This window comes from Lineus longissimus, chromosome 11 (genome assembly GCF_910592395.1).
Source record: "Lineus longissimus chromosome 11, tnLinLong1.2, whole genome shotgun sequence".
Taxonomy (NCBI): Eukaryota; Metazoa; Nemertea; class Pilidiophora; order Heteronemertea; family Lineidae; genus Lineus; species Lineus longissimus.
In genome coordinates, this window is record NC_088318.1 from 7,675,682 (window position 1) to 7,697,607 (window position 21,926).

Here is a 21,926-nt window from a genome sequence, read left to right on the forward strand (position 1 = left end):
CATTACGTGCTTGTCGGTAGTTTTCAAATTGACGGGTAGGTCAATTCTAGTTAGTTTGAGTGATTTTTCTGCCCTATAGGGAAAAATTTTGAAATGAGAGCGATATGCAACACTTGTCAACATCTTGGAGCAGACTGTAGTGCCACAATGCTTTGCAGTACACTAAGTCTGTCTAAATGTGTTACACCCGACCAATGTTGGTCGTAAAATTACTAAATCAGTGTTTGAGCTTTTGTTTATACATGCACATCAAACCAGTCAAGTGCAAATTGTTTTGTTGGTCTGTTATATATGACAAGTTTGGGTTTTTTACCTCTGATAGTTTAGAGTTAACTTTGATTAGTGACACGATGACCCCTGTGTAGTGTCTTCACTCTTCAAATCTAGACCGCCAAAGACAGTGCGATTGGTAACTTACAAAGCCCTTTGGACAGTGACTGATACTCGTTGTAATATCTCCCAATTAAATTGGCATTGAGGGATTATCATTTCAGTGTGACAGAAAAAACTCTTGTCATAGCTTGTTTACACCGATAGTGAGTTGTGTAGAAAGGTGAAAGAAGTTTCAACTGAATTGCTATTTTGTTCGTTTGGATGATTATCATTGAAAGCTTGAAAAAAAATGTTAGTGATTGCTTCTGAATCTTCGTTAGGCCACAACTTCAGTTCACACCCTACCACTACTTGCTTTACTATTTTTAGGCCTTCACAGCTGGCGGAGAATATATTCCTCCACCTCCAACAGTTCCCACAGTCGACCCTCTGGCAGACATTGGTGAAGTTGCCCTGAATGCTCTTGGAGAGCCTACATTCGCAAGTCTTGGTCTTGGTAGTTGGTGGCCACCTGGATTGGTACAGTCAGCACTTGAATTACTTCATGTGTCATGCGATTTACCATGGTGGAGTGCAATTGTAGTAGGTATGTAATTTTGTTTGTTAAATGAAACGGCCAGGGACCAGTGTGCTCACCGTATTGATATTTGGTGCTTTGGAATTCATCCTGGTTAAGAAACATTGTACATGTATAGTATATAGGTCAAACTAAAGTCGTTAATTTTGGCCTCCTGGTTTGGTCCTCCAAGTTGAGTACCAGATCAGATCGAAATTCTGTGTCCGAGGTTACATGACGTAGGGAGTCATGTGTACCAAATTTCAAGTTCATAGCTTAAGTGGTTAAGAAACGTGCCATAGTTACACTCAAACGACCAATTTACGCCATTTGACCTCTGTGACCTTGAAAAGCAGGTCAAATCAAAAACTCATATGAAATGTGTTGTATCCTTGCTAGGAGAACGTACCATAAAAATGTTTTTGAAAATGAATCACTAATAAGCGAGATATCACACTTTCTAGGTTTTCACTTTTGGCCCCCTGGTGGCCAAGTCGAGAATAAGACCAGACTGAATTCAGGGTCAGAGGTCACCTGACCTAGGGGCTCCTTTGTATAAAGTCTCAAGTTCATAGCCTTAGGGGTTAAGAAACGTGCCACAGTTACGCTCAAATGGCCAATTTACGCCATTTGACCTCTGTGACCTTGTCAATTATATCAAATCAAAAACCCGTATCATACGTGATGTATCCTTGCTAAGAGTATCTACCATAAAATTTTTACCAAAACTAATCAGTAATAAGCGAGATATGGCACTATTTTAGACCATATCCACAACTCCGTGGATATGGTCTATTGTTTTTACTGAGCCGATCGCCTGGACCCGAGGGATGTGGTTTTCGACACGTATCTCCGAAACTGCCGCACGGAACGACCTGAAATTTGGTTAGGTTACGTTTCATAACCTGCTAACGAACAACGTGTACTTTATTTTTGCAGCCGTTGCTTACTTTTTTAGTTTTCGGGTGATTTTTGATGAAAAACGCCGGTTCTGAACCGTTCCGGTAATAGCACTGCCTCTCGCGTTTTTACCGATTAGGCAAGTTGCTCAACGTTGATCTGTCCCGACCTGAACAGGTGGGAGGATACCCGCTACATGGAAGAGCCAACAGACATTTCGTCTACACATTCTAGACTGGGTGAGTGTGATTTTTTCGTGATTGTAATCGCCCTCAAATTTGTGTTGAAACACTGCATCAGACAAAATTAACTCATCAGAGGTCAAGAAAAGGATCATAAGAATATATATTCGCTGTTAGTTTGGGTGATTATAGGGAGCACGTCCATCTTTTGAGGCAAACTTGTCATCCGAAAGTTTCCAGATCCCCGCAATGGCGGATATACATTCATCAGAAAAATTACGAATTCGGGCAAGTTTCATCAAACTGTGCGCCTTAAACACCTAAGAATGTCTCAAAATCACCCAGACTCTACACATGAGATATACCTTCACTGAAAATAATTGCTAAAACCTCGCTTAACGTGTCGCGAGTGCTGAAAGCAACAGTTTTGGAGATCATTTTTCTGTACATCCTGCTCACTCCTGTAGAAATGTACAGTAAAGCACGTATACACGTGCAGTGTAAATGGACACACGAATGTACACACCTTCTGAAAATATTCTCAGCAAAGGTGATAAGTGTTTGTTCTGAATTATGACAAGAAATTCATAGACTATCAGCAGGTAGTCAGTGTCTGTTGGTCTGAATAATGAATGATAAAACTTCTGGTGAAGTTAAAATATTTCCTCGCTCTGTTTTACAGCCTGATGCAGTGACGGGGATGATCAGCATCTGTTCTGTTCTGCGACTGCATCAGTCACGGATATAGGAACCTTGACCACGAGGAGCTGATGAGGCAAAGGCGTATAACCGTCTTAACCTTGACATCGGTGCAGTGCTGAATTTGCCGTCCGAAGACAAACCAGTATAATATTCCAGCCGTATTTCGTTCTTTTCACTGTAATACTTTTACTTCAAAAAGACTGAATAAATAAACCTACTGTGGCAGTTAGTTTAAAAGATATTATTGCATTTTACGTTTTTACTCTTAGTGCTGATCGGTCATACCCCTTGGGCCTGGCCCTAACCTTGCAATGCATACTGGTTGTCTCGATGCCGTATGCTATGACCATGTATATATCTACTGGACTGGTTTGTTGCACCATGTCGAAGGAATTTGATGTATAGATCGGGACACTTCCCTCACATCACAATCTACACCTCAAAAGAATGGTTGTAAAAATCCTTGCCATGATTCCCGGTTGCCCCTATGTTGTGACCATGCATGCATCAATGGCCTGGGATGTTGCAACCTACACTTCAAAGGAATGCGAAGTCTAAATCACATTTATTTTTTGTCCCCAGGTTGTGACTTTCCTAACAGCAATTGCAGACCATATCCCTGGTGATAGTGTTTTGTCATCTTAAAAATGAGCACCAGGACAAAGCACCAAAAACCTGCCACTTAAGATCAGATCAGAAGTTACCTACGTCGTGCCAGTACCCACAAGTGCATGATTGACACCTAGATCATTTGAAGAAAAAAATGGCAGCAGAACCATGTGTGCATGGAGGGAGGTATTATAATATAAATACTGTGGAGACGCAATGTATTATTGGTCATCCCAACATTGGGAGCTTTCATCCCCACCAGCCATATCAGATGACCAACTGGTTTCCCTCACTCGACCAGAAAACTCATCAAAAGATACGAAAGATGTTGAGATTCAGATTACATTTGCTTGTTGTCTGCTGTATTCTGACCATCCATATGCTGAGTTGTTGCAGTCCCAGAACCATCGCTAATTCTAGTATTTATGATGCACCTACTGTCACAACCTAATTCAGCTGGTTATTCAGGGTTATTTGCCTCTGATTTATCTGGTTATATCCTGGTGCAAACCTAATTTCTCAACATGACAAAATACTTTCACCAGGGATATGGTCTGCAATTTGCTGTTAGGCGAATTGCCCAATACTAGTTCTTGATAGTGTTGCCACTATGATTTCTATGTAGTAGTGGTGTATGTTAACAGCGCCTTAAAGCTGAACCGCACCTTTCTTTGTGTCAGAAATTTTCTGAAGTATGTTAGCGAATTTGATGTTAGAGAAGATGGTAAATTGTTTATTTTAAATTTGTGACAATTTAGGTGGGGTGTGTGACGGTCAGAGGTTTATGTGTGGCGTAGCGCATTTTAAGTTTGGCGCGTCTTGTTGTTTTCGCACCCTATTCTCCAGGAGCATGCGCATTTGCCATTTCCGCCCACCGCAGTAGACACGATTTTTATACTTGTTCTGACAATTTTGAATTATAACATGCCTTAGTACAACAATGATGGAAAGATAAGGCCGGGATAGAGGTAATTAAGATATAACAAATGTATAGTATAGACTTATTAGGTTGCACTGTTACAGTTCTGGGCCTTTTTTGGTTGGCCCTACAAGAGTGTTTTAGTTGACAGGGTTTCAGTGCGAGTGGCGTACAGGTGTGTAAAGTGAGAGTTTATCAATAGATGGCGCCACTGTGTTAGTAAAGGGTAATTTTAGCTGATGAAACTATTGTCCAAGTTAATAAAGTTTCAAAGCCCTTCTATGTCTTTACTGATGTTATAAAATGATAGCAGCTTAGTACTTCTGCTAATAGTAAAATGTATGTCATCTATCCTCGGCAAGAGACAATGTCACAACCTGTCATTGATGAGAGACAAGGTCACAATCTGTCTCTGGTAACCACTGCATTCCAACTGTGTATTCAGTGTTGGTCCTTTCTGTCTTTTCAGTTTTTACACGATCTGTGGAATTTTTAAGAGATTACCAACAAAGATTTAAACGACACATTACGACTTTATTACTTTCACTCAATGAAACAGCAGCAACTGCCACAGGGTCCTCATCCCCAGAATCATCATCAGAATCATCATTTTTATCAACAACCTTACACAATTTCTTGACAATCGCCAAGTGAAAGTCCAGAAGAGTTTTTATGGGCCCCACACCCACAGTCTGGGGACCATATTGATATTGCTGGAAGTTCTACATTCTTCTATCTGTTCACCCACAAACATTATTGTGAGTGTTCTCTAAAACACCTAAATAAACCAAAAATCTTTCTTCTGTATACCACCAAACATAACCCCAACCATTCAACGTCACCAAAGACTTTTCGAAATTTGGGTTCATTTTGATGCTTTTGAAGCATTTTTATGCGCCGATTTTCTGATTTGCTTTCAAATCTCCGGCACGATTCTGTCAATCACACGTACATTAGCATAAGCTCCGCCCCGTAATGGTGACGTCATATCCTCATGCATCATGGCGGCGGTATCTCTTTGCCGAAGTGGGGGATCCCCCGAAGTGGCGAGCTGTCGAGTATTTTGAGCAAAGAACGACGGTTGAATGTAGGAATAAAATAAAGGAATAGCCTTAAATGCTTATCGATGATCCATCCTGCCCATCTGAAAAGGTTAGGGTGTTGTTTAAATGTTATTGAGCGTGTGATTTTGAGAAAGCGCGAGCGTGTTTGTCTGGAAATAGATCATCCGCGAAACGGAATAGACTTCAATCTTCCATACGTGTACTGTGTGGGCCCGTGGGGGCTATCAAATTTGCTGACAAGCAAATTTCAAATTTCTAGTAATCTCTTGTATCTTAGTTATTCATATTCTATCAAAAGTATAAAAAAGGATTTAATTGAAATGTCATCTCAAAACAAAACGTAGTACAGTAGACCTCACCTTAGTCGAACCTATTGGGACCATAGATTTTTCTTCGACTTACACAAAGTCTACTTAGGTGATGATTATTCAAAAGAAAAGCATGAAATTTGCTTCAACTTAATCAGATCTCGGCATATGCAAGTTCAACTTTGGCAAGGTTGACTGTATCTTCAATTTTCATGACACGGCATACCTTTTCAAATGACAACTCAATTATTCCTAAATGGACCGAAGCAGCTGTGCCTGCCATGAAAACCACCACCACTAGCCAATTCGGAGGAAAACCAGATGCTGCTACTATGTTAGTCCTATGGACAACTCCAAAATACAGAAGTACTTGATTTAATCCCACAAAGCAACTACCTTCTTTGCTCTTCTACCCAGGTGCCTCCCTACTTCACAACTTCCATTGTACATCTTCACACCTCCCTCAACCCTAATTAGTGGGGACCATTCAATTTGCTGCCAAGCAAATTCATAGTTCTAGTTTCTGGTTGATCATGCCTGAGCTTATGGACAATGAAAGCATTGTGCAGTGCTATTTCTATAAGGTAAAACACTACCTTCTTATGCCACTTGACAGTCTTCCTTGTGAAGGGGTAATAGCTGAGCATTTGGTCAAGGTTGTCAACACCGGACATGTGCGCGTTATACTCAGTGATGCAAACAGGCTTCTGGATCTTTTCCTTTTCACCATGATCCCCCTTCTTGAATCTCTCAACCTCCACAGTACTCTTATCATGCTTAGTACTGACCATTATCACAGTCCTTTTGTCCTGCCAAGCCAATACCATGACAGTTCCATTGCTCCTTGACACAGTATCAAATCTTGGGATGATGTGACCCCTGTCACCGACTTGACGAATCTCTACAGGCTCCCCTCTGTTCTTTCTCAGTGTGCCACAAGTAGGTAGGTATTCAACAACTCCCCACTAAGCTCCACAGAGTTGTACAGATTGTCCATGTACAGGGAGTAAGGATTATTCAGCAGTCTGTCCATGAGACCAATAACAGTTTCACGAAGTGTGTTTCCCTGGCCGTGATACAAGTCCTGGTTCCAGCAGTATGTAGTGTCAGAATCACATAGAATGTATCCTTTTATCCCATACTTCGTTGGTTTGTCCTTGTTGTACACACGGAATGATAATCTTCCCCTCCACTTGAGGGTACCCTCATCAATTGAGATGAACTCGCCTGGATCATACAGATCACGCCATTTCGCAACCATGAGATCGTAGACTGGTCTTATTTTGTACTTGACTTGTCAGTATTGTCTGGAGCTTTGGCATTGTTAGACCATATCCACAACTCCGTGGATATGGTCTATTGTTTTTACTGAGCCGATCGCCAGGACCCGAGGGATGTGGTTTTCGACAGGTATCTCCGAAACTGCCGCACGGAACGACCTGAAATTTGGTTAGGTTACGTTTCATAACCTGCTAACGAACAACGTGTACTTTATTTTTGCAGCCGTTGCTTACTTTTTTAGTTTTCGGGTGATTTTTGATGAAAATCGCCGGTTCTGAACCGTTCCGGTAATAGCACTGCCTCTCGCGTTTTTACCGATTAGGCAAGTTGCTCAACGTTGATCTGTCCCAACCTGAACAGGTGGGAGGATACCCGCTACATGGAAGAGCCAACAGACATTTCGTCTACACATTCTAGACTGGGTGAGTGTGATTTTTTCATGATTGTAATCGCCCTCAAATTTGTGTTGAAACACTGCATCAGACAAAATTAACTCATCAGAGGTCAAGAAAAGGATCTTAAGAATATATATTCGCTGTTAGTTTGGGTGATTATAGGGAGCACGTCCATCTTTTGAGGCAAACTTGTCATCCGAAAGTTTCCAGATCCCCGCAATGGCGGATATACATTCATCAGAAAAATTATGAATTCGGGCAAGTTTCATCAAACTGTGCGCCTTAAACACCTAAGAATGTCTCAAAATCACCCAGACTCTACACATGAGATATACCTTCACTGAAAATAATTGCTAAAACCTCGCTTAACGTGTCGCGAGTGCTGAAAGCAACAGTTTTGGAGATCATTTTTCTGTACATCCTGCTCACTCCTGTAGAAATGTAGAGTAAAGCACGTATACACGTGCAGTGTAAATGGACACACGAATGTACACACCTTCTGAAAATATTGTCAGCAAAGGTGATAAGTGTTTGTTCTGAATTATGACAATGAAATTCATAGACTATTAGCAGGTAGTCAGTGTCTGTTGGTCTGAATAATGAATGATAAAATTTCTGGTGAAGTTAAAATATTTCCTCGCTCTGTTTACAGCCTGACGGCGACGCAGTGACGGGGATGATCAGCATCTGTTCTGTTCTGCGACCGCATCAGTCACGGATATAGGAGCCTTGACCACGAGGAGCTGATGAGGCAAAGTCGTATAACCGTCTTAACCTTGACATCGGTGCAGTGCTGAATTTGCCGTCCGAAGACAAACCAGTATAATATTCCAGCCGTATTTCGTTCTTTTCACTGTAATACTTTTACTTCAAAAAGACTGAATAAATAAACCTACTGTGGCAGTTAGTTTAAAAAGATATTATTGCATTTTACGTTTTTACTCTTAGTGCTGATCGGTCATACCCCTTGGGCCTGGCCGTAACCTTGCATACTGGTTGTCTCTATGCCGTATGCTATGACCATGTATATATCTACTGGACTGGTTTGTTGCACCATGTCGAAGGAATTTTATGTAGAGATGAAGACACTTCCCTTACATCACAATCTACACCTCAAAAGAATGGTTGTAAAAATCCTTGCCATGATTCCCGGTTGCCCCTATGTTGTGACCATGCATGCATCAATGGCCTGGGATGTTGCAACCTACACTTCAAAGGAATGCGAAGTCTAAATCACATTTATTTTTTGTCCCCAGGTTGTGACTTTCCTAACAGCAATTGCAGACCATATCCCTGGTGATAGTGTTTTGTCATCTTAAAAATGAGCACCAGGACAAAGCTATGGGCGGTTATTACCGCAAATAAAGACAAACCAAAGCAAAGACACTTGTGTAGCATATCAAGGACATGTAGATTGATACTCCTGGGCGGTTATTACTGCAAATAAAGACAAACCAAAGCAAAGACACTTGTGTAGCATATCAAGGACACGTAAATTGATACTCCTATGTGTGCCACATAAAAGACATCTGGACCATACACCACGTCAAAGATAACGATGCGAAGTCAACAGGTGGCGCCACTGTAGATTGCTGGCGGCCGTACGCTGCCTGTTGACTTTGTTGTTATTTGCCACCTCTCTCCTATGGCAAGCCGTTTGCTTCAAAAAGTCGAAATGATTTTTTTCTAGTCGAAATGATTTTTTTCTTGTCAAGATATTTTTTTTCAAGTCAAGAAAAAAAATTTGAAATTAAATTTCTTTTTCAAGTCGAGATATTTATTTTTCTTCTCATTTAACTTATTGAAGTTGAATCAATTAATAAAAATTTCACTGCGAGAAAAAAATGATTATAAAAATAAAAATAGTCGCTTATATCAACAAAAACCTATAGTTGTCGAAATCGTTTTTACTTTTCCCAAGACGGTGGCGCCGCCTGTTGACTTCGCATCGTTATCTTTGATGTGGTGTATGGTCCAGGTGTCTTTGATGTGGCACACATAGGAGTATCAATCTACGTGTCCTTGATATGCTACACAAGTGTCTTTGCTTTGGTTTGTCTTTATTTGCGGTAATAACCGCCCATACAAAGCACCAAAAACCTGCCACTTAAGATCAGATCAGAAGTTACCTACGTGGTGCCAGTACCCACAAGTGCATGATTGACACCTAGATCATTTGAAGAAAAAATTGGCAGCAGAACCATGTGTGCATGGAGGGAGGTATTATAATATAAATACTGTGGAGACGCAATGTATTATTGGTCGTCCCAACATTGGGAGCTTTCATCCCCACCAGCCATATCAGATGGCCAACTGGTTTCCCTCACTCGACCAGAAAACTCATCAAAAGATACGAAAGATGTTGAGATTCAGATTACATTTGCTTGTTGTCTGCTGGATTCTGACCATCCATATGCTGAGTTGTTGCAGTCCCAGAACCATCGCTAATTCTAGTATTTATGATGCACCTACTGTCACAACCTAATTCAGCTGGTTATTCAGGGTTATTTGCCTCTGATTTATCTGGTTATATCCTGGTGCAAACCTAATTTCTCAACATGACAAAATACTTTCACCAGGGATATGGTCTGCAATTTGCTGTTAGGCGAATTGCCCAATACTAGTTATCATTGAAATGCAGAAACTTCAGAATAAGTTCAAATCTGTTCCTAGGCATGGCCTCACTGAAGAATGGAGTGGCCAATATCTTGTTAGTTGACCAGTAATATCTAAGCAACGGCTTGCTAATAATACCAGTTAGGATAACAAGCCCCAGAAACTTTTCCATTTCCTCAACTGTGACTCCCCTCCATCTCTTAGCCCTTGCATGTGGAGAAAGGACTGTCTGTGCGAAATACTGATCAGCATAACGGTTTGTCTCTGCTACTATCATTTCAATAATGTCATTGGGTAGAAACAGACGAAAGACATCCCAGGCGTCCTCAACATCAACTGCAGCGGTAGGGCCTATTCGTTTTGTAAATGCCTGGAGTTGGGGCTTCGTATCAGCTGGACTCCAAACATAATTGGCTCTCTGGGCAGCAAGATTAGGCCTAGCAGGCGCCCTGCCCCTTCCTCTGCCTCTGCCTCTAGCTACTCCCCTAGCACGCCGCGCAGCGACACGACCACGTGCAGCAACCTGGGGAGCAGGTGGTTGGCGCCCTGCAGCACTATCACCACTATCAGAATCATCAAGATCTGTCCCGTCAGCACGATCATCTTGGCTGTCTGCACCCCCACTCACAATAGAATCATCATCTGAGTCCTCTTCAACGTTTGATTCATCATCAGATTGTCCATTTATGTCTAAATCAGAGTCTGAATCAGCCAATAACTCGGCTACATCTGCCCCCGTCATCAATCTTCGACCCGCCATTGCGCCTATTCGAATACAGACGATCTTGGCTATAAATAGCACATTGGCTGAACATCATATTATCACCTCAAGCGCTGTATAGTTAAATTGTTTTCCCCTATACTGCGCTGCTAGTCGCCTCGAAGACAAAGCGGGAAATTTAAAAACGCGACGTAATACGTCGGATGGCTCAACCATGTGAACTTGCAAGACGTAAAATTACGTCGGATGGCGCTCAAAGTGTTAACCGATAAAACTATGAACTTGAAATTTAGTACACATGACTCCCTACATCATGTTACCTCGGACACCGAATTTTGATTTGATCTGATTCTCGCCTTGCCATCAGGAGGCCAAAACTAAAAAAGGTAAAAAGTGCAATATCTCACTTTCGTGACTTGTTTTCGATGATATTTTTTTGGTAGGTACTCCAAGCAACGATACATCACATGTCATACCGACTTTGGTTTGACCTATATACTATACATGTAGCATGTTTCTTAACCAGGATGAATTCCTAACCAACAAATATCTATGCGGTGAGCACAATGGCCATTGGCCGTTTCATTTTTAATCTGGATGGGACCTCATTGATCATATTGCATTTAGACGAGAAAAATTTAAACCACATGTATCAGATTCAATTGGATCGCATTTAGCTTTTTTTATGTCGTGTAAACAGTCCTAATGTCACCTCAAATGAAAGGGTCAGCAAGCTTTTGCTGGAGACACTCTTTACTTCGGAACACCTATCTCTAATGCTCGGCGCCTGGCTAGAAGGTAGTTTGTACCCTATATTTAAGTAGCTGGCGGCTAACCAACTGACCATATCAGAAAGAGGTTACCAGTACACCTCAAACCTTCGACCTCACATGGTGGACGCCTTGACCACTAACCGATCGTATATGGAGAAAGGGATGAGGCATATGATTGTATTTGATTAAATATTATCTTTGTGATATGTTACTAAAGGACTACAATATGTGTATTTAAAAGGCCAAGTCAAAATTTGCTGTGTGTCTGAGTAGAATATTATGTTTTCTGCAATTGGTAAGCATTGTGGATCCCCTCAAACACTAACAGGTGTTTGGTATCATATATTTTCTTTTGTTTCAGGTACTGTGATAGTGAGAATGTGTATGTTCCCTCTTGTTGTAAAATCTCAGAAAAATGCCGCTAAATTAAACAACAACATGCCGACAATGACACGACTTCAAGAGCGCTTCACAGAGGCTAGACAGTCAGGAAATCCGATGGAAGGTGCGTATAAAGGACAGTGAGATAACTGTGAAGTATGGTTTTTATGCCCCTGACAAAAATTAGGCACACTCTGACATAGCCTGTGCGTCTGTTACTTATCAGACAAACATCTTAGTTAGCCAGTTCCATTTTTGGGGGAGGGTTGGGGATGACATGGAGATAGTTCCTTTTGAAAACCAGCACGATATGATATTGAGTATTGTCATCACAGCAGCCATCTTGAATTTAGTTTCAGTCTATTTCAGTGATGATATCACTTAATGGTTGCTGATAAGAAAACTGCAATCCTCTTGAGGCCACTATAAAAAGTAGAAAAATGTGGAGCCTCATAGGAGCCTTACAGCCTAGTGGTTAAACTACTAGCTTCCAGACTATAAGGCCTGGGACTGGGAGATCCTGGATTGTAGTATATCTGCCTGAACCGGCGTTGGTTCCATGACAGCTAAAATCCATGGCTTTCTATCTAGCAAGTTTGTTTGAGGCTCAAGAGAGGAGATCAGTGGCATAGTGGTTAGAGTGCCGGACTCATAATCAGGAGGTCGCAGGATTATTCTCTGAATTATCATCGCTGTTTTGTCTTTTTGCTCTTGAGCAAGGCACTTTACCCTACTTGCTTCTCAACACCCAGCAGTAAATGGGTACTTAACTGGCAAACGGATATGGCGAACTATGAATATTAGTCTTCAGCGCTGTTACAGGGCTTGCCCTTTATAATATAAGGCACGCATGCGCCATCACACACCTAAAATGACAAGAAGGCGCGCAATAACACTTGCACCTTGCAAAAAAACTATTTAAAATTTCTCTCGCGTCCAACTTTTGTCACGTGACTACTCGAGTACAATTGCGGAGAGCAAAGCCAAAATAAACCCACCAAAATAGATTGGTGTTTTGTTGTCTTTTGACATATAACCGCCCGATTCCATGTTTCATTCTTCATATGGGCTGTAATCATCCCTGACTGATTCATTCTAAGACCTTTATGACCCATTGTAGTCACAGGCTGGCATATTTTTTGCATTTATATCCTGATGAAAAGATTACAAATACACATGCCACTACATGCATTGGTCGATGATTTGTGTTCAGGTCATGTAGGTTCGCGCTTTCTGAATGGCTCAGATCGGTGTGACAGCACAGACTTTTGCCATATTTTGGGTTGTTGATAAACATCAACATGTGGGTAAGTGATACATAGCCAAGTTACAATATTTATTTATTATTTTTTGTGGAATAAATTGTGCACCAAAAGAAGAGCTTGGATCATGAATATACTGGCGAATCACTACGGGTAATAATTTGAGGGGCTTTGAACTACAGAAAACAGTTTGATTTAGGGCTATATAAGTCGCACAATTTTTATTGCCAATATGACATAGATAAATGAGGACTGTCAGATGAGACAAAAAGCTGTGGTGCCTTGTACCAGAGTGTATGCCTGGGCAAGTGAAAGATCCCATATTGGTGCACTGTTTTCTATACTGGACGCCATACCTCCAGCAAAAATCCTATAGGCTTATCACGCCATAATACTGATACCATGGGCTGTGATCTCTTGTAAATAGCAATTGTGATCCAGCAGTCGAACCTGTTGTAGGTTTCATATGTATAGTTTGGCATGATCATGACATGTAAGAGCTCCATAGCCTAGTGGTTAACATGCAATAGGGCCCAGGTTGAATCCCGGGGAGAAACATCCTGAGATACAAGTTTTTTCGATTCTCATACCTCTTATACAAAACCCTGAGAAAAACCAGTACAATCCGCTGGGAAGGGTGGCTGTTCCGATTACCTTACACACCTTGAATACTTTATTTTCCGCTTTGCGGTATGATACAATAAACACGTTCCTAACGTTTTGATTCTTCAGCCTACATTGATTTTATGCTGTTGAAGTGTTTTTGTGTATCTATTTGAAATGAAACAAACTTGCAGCGGGGGACGTGCAATTCAACAAAGAGCCTTCGATTAGTCGAACTTAAAAGCGGAGTTCGCTTGGCTAGTGGAACAGCCTACTGTCGGTAAAAATGTACCTACATTGTACTTAAAGGGAACTGACACCGCCCAGCGGTTTAGCCAACTTTTCGACTTTCGCCGCCCGAGAAAGTCAAACTTCCAACTTCCTATTCGAGTTCAGATTTGTAGCTCCCCCCCCCCCCCCAGTGACGAGCATGCGCAGTTCAATTTGTTATTATTGAGAATCATGTCGAAAGTTTGCGTAATGGGGCGACCAAAAAAGGTCTCAAAAGCCAATCAGCGGCTATGGATTTCGCGTGAGACGCTCGCGATATGGAAAGTAATACGGAAGGAGTTGAATTTGAAGACAAATGATGAAGTTGCCCAACATTTGGCTGACTTGTACTCCGAGAAATTGATATTGATTTTGGCGCGGGAAGAGCATTGTGCATGTTGCTCGTGCCAAGTCGCCTTTTAATACAGAGCGACGCTCTCATTAGGCGCTTTTTTTGTGAGGGAATGGATTTCATCTGGAGTTTGAAATATCGTGAGGTTGAGTATATTGAAAATCACTGATTATGTCAGGATGGGGTTGAACCTGGGATTGTAGTTCTGGATGAACTGATGCCGCTTTCAAGGAACTAAAATTCCTGGGTCTTCAGAATCCTTTAGATGAGACTTAACACTGACATTCTCTGAACCTGAGTGCCTATGCCAGGGCAGGCAAAGATCCCACACAGGTGGTTAATGTATAACCTGATGTAGACTGATTCGTATCGACAAAGGTCCATAAATGAACCATGAAGCCTAAAATGATGATCATCATGATAACGATGTTATTAACTTGTTACGCTATTACCGTTGCGATGCGGCCGACTTCAGAGAAACAAGAGAGAAATAACGCATATTGTTCTGATATCAGTTTATATATACTAGCCGTCTATGTTAAATATTTACATGCAATACAGCGTCGGAATCCAAGCGTTGACTCCCAGCTATGGTCTGGGACCGGTGCATTGGATCCGGGTAATATATTTACAAAATACGATTAAAACATGCATTAAAGGTAAAACTGGTAATTTCTTATATCCTACAATTCCGGCTTACCTTGCCGCTCGATGGAGATACGTTTACTTGCGTTTTCGGATTAAAATGGCGAAGATAAATGAAAGAAATAGAATTCAGTAGATTTTCTTGCTTCGGATTATTCTTGAGAGTCGCCCCGAAGCATTGTGTGTTTCAGGTTTTATATTTCGCACCACACAAGATATCGCTATGCCAAACCCAATCCAGGGTCGCAATTTGTCGAGCCCACAAAATCCATGTGCTCAACAAAGAAGAAATGCCCCCTAGCAACTACGGTTGCAGACGGACAGGCTTACGAGGTCCCAAAAACTAATAAGGACAACTTATTGCATGGAAACCAGATTAAATATCAGTCACATAGAATAAATAAAAGTGACTGGAATCGCGGTTAAACGCACAACTAGGGTTATTAACAGAATTATTATAAATTGACGATCTCAGTCAACGCGGATGGATATTCTTAGCAACCGCGTAAATGGGACACAACACGATCACATGATAATGGCTGACTTGCCGTGCCATGTCAACAAGACTCTATCAGAAGCGCTTCAAGAAGGGAATATGAAGTAAACACGCGATAACATGCGATGAAACCGATGCACACTGACAATGAAAAGATGGCGAAGCTAAATTAGAACGTGGTAAGCAGTGACAACAGCTGTCATGCCGGAAATCGAGAGTCAAATGTGCTGACGCAAACAACGAAAGTTATGTACAGAGAATGCTGTACATTATATACACAATAATACATTGGCCAAAATGCCAAATCACCATAAACTGATATGAATAGGCAATGGTCAAATTCAATAGCCAAATTCAACAGCTGTTATGTTGAACACATCATTCGGCCAAATATACTCAAAAAGCGGAAAATCCTTTCAACATGGCCAAGTTAATCAGTTTTTGCATGATTTCACCAAAGTCAATAAATGATCAGGTAGACTTTGCAATTAATAATATATGATAAATATATTATCTGTTAGCAAGGCAAATGGCAAGAAAAAAATTGCTTCTCTCAATGTCTTTCTGACCAATTGTTTGCATTTTGCAAAAGGTATTTGTTTTACTGATAATTACCAGTAATTAAAAAAAAAAATTATGTTCTATTTAATTACTTGATGCGTTATCATGTAGTAGACTGTTATAGGTACATATTGGGTTATTCAGAAAAAACTGCCTGTCTTTTAAAGTTGTACATCTGAGAGTTAGATGCAGAGAAGGTATCTAAAATTGCTGCACATCTAGGATTAACTACATTTGTTGTACTATAGATATTTCTTGTATTCAGCTCTTTAGCTATTCTATGTTTTACATGGATGGCCATTAATCTTGTAAGACATGTCATCATCAGAATGTACGTTGTTGTCCAAAATGTTGTCATCATGAGAAAGCATGCAATATCAACGGCTTGATCACCACACAATGTGTTAAACCCAATAAAAGAGCCATTGCCGCCCTTTACCACCATGACGACAGTAGTCGTAGTTTCACCTATCATAAAACCCCGTGTTTTTTCAAGACCCGCGTCTTCGCCGTGTGTCAAAAAACCCGGGGCGCACTTACACCTATCACAATGGTGTTGGATAATGGTTAATAGCCCCGGCGACAGGTGCGCTGTAGGTAGGGAGCTCTCCTGTGTTTCTTTCCCGTTCGAGGGGAATTTCGCATGTGCAATACCGAGGCAACTACACCACGCCATCTGTCGCCGGATCTCAGAACTTGCAATTGCCGTGTCTATTCAGATTCCACCTATCCAAAAACCTGTGTTGAACACTGGTCTAAATTAGCCCCCGATTAGCCCCATCGAGCTCGATGGGGCTAATAGACACGGGGATTTGACACACGGGTCTATTTAGACCCGGCAATTCATAGGTGTTTGTGCAAAAGACACGGGGATTTGATAGGTGGAAGTACGACTAGTGTCCTTTAAAACGGCTGGAATATCCAACTGTGGAATCCCTGGCTACGTCATCGTATTTATATCATTAAGCGAATGCACTGGGCTATCCAAATATGGAATAAAATATGCGTGTCTCTATTCTTGATGTCGGGGAATCACAGCGGGAAGTCACAATGGGGAATCCCAGGATTGCGGGCCTTGCGTTTCTGTGCAGCAAGATCACCACTAGCATCTTTCTATAGCAATCAAGTGAGTTTGGCAAGAAACTTATGATGATTGGATCAAATTATTCACAAATTCGATGACTTTGATGATGATTTAGGACCTCTTGATAATGGGGAATCTGATATCAATGTCCAGGTCACAATGTCACATGTCAAGGTCAAAGTTGACCCCCCAGCAAAATGTTGGCATATCTGAATTATTTAGATTATTAGCTTGTAATACATGGTTTTGAATTCCAACAATGCATAAGGATCATTGAAAAATAATGTCTGAATTTGTGAAATCCTCAAAAAAATAGGCGGTTACAGATGGAAAGTGCAAAGAGAATAGGTGGCTCTGTTGGGTTAATTTGACTCATTTTGGATGGCAATTGTTAAATGAGACATTATTGGTGATATTCTCTGTGTTTATGACCCGATATTGTTGCTAAAATCTTAGTTGCTCATCATCATTCCATCATTGACATCATCATTCCTAAATATTTGTAAATAATGGTGTTCAGTTTTCAAAAAAGGTTCCAGTAAATGCGGAATGTCATTTTACGAAATGTATGGATATCATTCTGGACTCGACATGTACGGTCTACGTTATATGAATCACAAATAGGCAATAGATACTAATTATGAATACGGAAAATAAAGATCTTTTCCAAGTTCTTTTTGGCTCACCGTAAGGGGAGTCTATATGATAGCGCTGTGTCCGTTGTCGTCGTCGTCGTCGTCGTCGTCGTCGTCGTCGTCGTCGTCGTCGTCGTCGTATCCTAACAGTGGCACGTTTCTTAACTGCTAGGGCTATGAACTTGAAACTTTGTACACAGAATGCCCTAGGTCAGCTGACCTTTGACACTGATTTTCGGTCCGATCTGATTCTCTGTTTGGCCACCAGGGGGCCAAATGTGGATATCTAAAAAGTGTGATATCTCGCTTATTAGTGACTTGTTTTCGATAAAACTTTTGTTGTAGGTACTCATAGCAAATATACATTTTATAATGTACGGGTTTTTAATTTGACCTTGTTTTCAAGGTCACAGAGGTCATATGGCGTAAATTGGCCATTAGAGTGTAAACTATGGCACGTTTCTTAACCACTAAAGCTATGAACTTGAAACTTGGTACATATAACCCCCTATATCACATAGCCTCTGGTGCTGAATTTTGGTTCGATCTGATTCCTAACTTTGCCACCAGGGGGCCAAAAGTGGAAATCTAAAAAGTGTGATATCTCGCTTATAAGTGACTTGTTTTCGATAAAACTTTTGTTGTAGGTACTCATAGCAAATATACATTTTATATTTTACGGGTTTTCAATTTGACCTACTTTTCAAGGTCACAGAGGTCATATGGCGTAAATTGGCCATTAGAGTGTAAACTATGGCACGTTTCTTAACCACTAAAGCTATGAACTTGAAACTTGGTACATATAACCCCCTATATCACATAGCCTCTGGTGCTGAATTTTGGTTCGATCTGATTCCTAACTTTGCCACCAGGGGGCCAAAAGTGGAAATCTAAAAAGTGTGATATCTCGCTTATAAGTGACTTGTTTTCGATAAAATTTTTATGGTAGGTACTGTTAGGAAGAATACATCACATGTTATACGGGTTTTCAATTTGACCTACTTTTCAAGGTCACAGAAGTCATATGGCGTAAATTGGCTGTTAGAGTGTAAACTATGGCACGTTTCTTAACCAGTAAAGCTATGAACTTGAAACTTGGTGCATATAACCCCCTACATCAGATAACGTCTGATGTCGAATTTTGGCCTGATCTGATTCTTTATTCGGCCACCAGGGGGCCATAACGGAAAAAGGAAGAAGTGCAATATCTTGCTTATTTGAGTGAATTGTTTTCGATAAAATTTTATGGCAGGGACTCCTAGCAAGGATACATCACATTTCCTATGATTTTTGGATTTGACCTCCTTTTCTATGTCACAGAGGTCAAATGGCGTAAATTGACCGTTTGAGTGTAACTATGGCACGTTTCTTAACTGCTAAAGCTATGAACTTAAAAGTTGGTATATGTAACCCCCTACATCAGATAATCTCTGACACCGAATTTTGGCCTGATCTGATTCTTGATTTGGCCACCAGGGGGTCAAAACTGAAAAAGTAGGACGTGCAATATCTCGCTTATTAATGACTTTTTTTCGATGAATTTTTTATTGCAGGGACTCTTAGCAATCACACGATATTGATCATGTTGATGTCATAGACAATTATTGGTTGGATCATAAACTGCCCTGTCTTATTACTTGACATCAATACACATCTAAAAAAAGTCTTCATGCCTGATTGTGTTCACCATATTCACCTCTAAACTAAGCATGATCCTGCCTACTAAAAGATGTATACGGTGAGCATAATGGCCCCTGGCCGTTTCATTTCAAGGTATTAACACATGACTCATCTCTCAAGTTCCTAAGTGCTCAAACATATCGATGATAATAATAATAGTAATGATAATAATAAATACCGGATATTATAGTGCCTTGTACAAGCTAAGCATGCTCCAAGGCACTTTACAATGGAGTTAGAAGCAAATATTTGGATTTAAAACAGTTTGACAGTGGTAAAACAGATTGATTAAAAAATTGAGTCTCTAAAACATAGATGGCACATTCAGAATATAAGTCTATGTAGCTACCAACTAAAGGCTTCGCGGAACAAATGGGTTTTAAGTGATTGTCTGAAAGTTGACACACGCTCTAAGTCCTTCATGGCATCTGGAATCGCATTAAAAAGTCTTGGTCCACTGACTCGAAATGATCGGTCTCCATTGTTCGTTTTGGTCCTTGGGACCATAAGTCTTGTTTTAGCTGACGATCTTAGTGACCGAGCTGGTGTACAGGACCTTATCATATCACGCAAGTAAAAGCTTGAAAAACCATTAGGATAATTTTGTATTTGATACGAAACCTCACCGGCAACCAGTGCAGCTGCTCCAAGACCGGAGTAATATGTTCTCTGCGTTTGGTACGCGTGATTATTCTGGCAGCCATATTCTGAACACGTTGGAGTCTGCCAATTGTTGCATCTGGGAGACCATAAAAGAGCGAATTACAGTAGTCCAACCTGGATGTAACCAAACCATGCACAAGAAAGCGACATGCATCTTCTATCAAGCAGCGACGGATTCTACCCACGTTGCGCAATTGCATATAGCAACATCTTGTAACACTGTTAATGTGAGCTTACATAGACAATGTCATGTCACTGCCAGCCAATCATGTTTCTTGTCACGTTATTTGCCTGATCTGCTATAAAACAAACAAACACATGTGGGCTTATATTCTTGAGGTTAAGAGTTCAATGTGTTTTTGTTGCGTTTTTAATGTATGGGTCATAGTGTTAAGATTTATGTGTTCTTGCTTGTGTTCATGATCACCCCTCGGATTATTTCAGCTGCAAAGTGTGGTCAGGAATTAATGGACTTCATGAAGAGAAATGAAATCAACCCTCTCAAGAACTTTTTAGTGCCACTGGCACAGGTTAGTTAATTATCAATATCAAATCAAAATAACTTTATTGTTTCTTCTTTATTGTGCCAAGACCTTGTGCTCGAGAGCATTCAAGCCGGAGAAAATTATCGAGTGCAATCTGGATGACGAGGATTAGCCATGAGTGCAGTTTTTTTATTTATCATACACCACAGATCCTCAGAAAAATCCAGAAAATGACGATTATTAGGTGACTTTTGCCATTTTTTTACCAAAAATCTCTCGTGATGCAATACGTCTAGTCGGAGGGTAACTTTTGAGCTGACGATGGTCTAACGACGTCATGCCTCACAAAATCATGGACTGGGCGAATTTCAACGTTATTTCAAGGTTACAAGGAAAAAGTTGCAAGTCTGCATCACACGAGAATGCATGGGCAGATCACCCTTCTGGGTCATGCGATATTTGTTTCAGGCGTTTTCGTACATTTTGCTTCGAAATATACGGTTGAATGTTAAGAAGAGTTCCGATCACTTTCTTATATCGTAAAAGACTGTCCCTGGTTCACCTTCCGTGATCTTGGAAGAATTTGAATGGACCTTCCTGGGAGAATTTTGGTTTCCTTTGATTTGTCTATCAGATCAATGCACTTAGGGTATATGAATAATAATATGATAAAGTTGTTTACCACTCTGGTGGACAGCGTTAGCAAAAGGGTTAAATGAATATGTCCTGCAGGTAGATGCACAAACCGGTACAACTCTTTAGTTTGATCTAGTGATAGACAGATTAGTAGAAGTTTTAACAGCAGTTTTTAAACTTCGTAGTCATGAGAGTTTCTTTTAACTTCAGATGCCTGTCTTTATATCTGTGTTTGTGGGAATGAGACAGATGGCCAACCTGCCTGTACCCAGTCTCAAAGAGGGAGGTCTATTTTGGTTCACAGATCTGACTTGTACTGATCCTTACTTTGCCCTGCCTGCTTTAACTGCATTGACCTTCTACCTGACCATTGAGGTGAGTGTTTCGTTCTGCTAGCTCTAAAGGAGCCACAGATTTCAGTTGGAAAAAAATTCTAATCTCTTATGGACACACATCCTCAAAAAGTAACTTGGCCTATATGACATTGTCCTGGAAACTGCAATGGGGGAAGGATTCCAGAGTTGGCCTTTTTAATTGTTAGCTCAGCTGACAAAGTTAGCGGAGCTATAGCTATTCAAGTGGTGTCCGTCCTTCCATCCATCCATCCAATGATCCATGGACAAATTTGGGCATTTTGTAATTGTCACCATAAGACCTTGGCACTTGTAATCTGGTCATCAGGTAGAACAGCCCATGATATGCTGCTGATAGAAAATTTAGCACGTTTCGACTAAAATTCTTCCACCAGGGGGCAAAAGGCATAAATTACGAAGACATTTTTTGTTGCTTTTGAGGATGTCTGTATGCAAGTAGG

General features: G+C 40.8%; 1 protein-coding gene across 2 annotated transcripts in view; it reads left to right on the forward strand.

Annotated features, from left to right (window-relative positions):
• The window catches only part of LOC135495769 (mitochondrial inner membrane protein OXA1L-like), an 83,029-nt gene that overhangs the window by 22,987 nt on the left and 38,116 nt on the right, over positions 1 to 21,926 (forward strand). For both annotated transcript variants that reach the window (XM_064784680.1, XM_064784681.1), the window contains exons 3-6: positions 703 to 919; positions 11,721 to 11,864; positions 20,436 to 20,521; positions 21,323 to 21,487. In XM_064784680.1, coding sequence (XP_064640750.1) covers positions 703 to 919; positions 11,721 to 11,864; positions 20,436 to 20,521; positions 21,323 to 21,487 — 612 coding nt within the window. The remainder of the gene's footprint in view (positions 1 to 702; positions 920 to 11,720; positions 11,865 to 20,435; positions 20,522 to 21,322; positions 21,488 to 21,926) is intronic.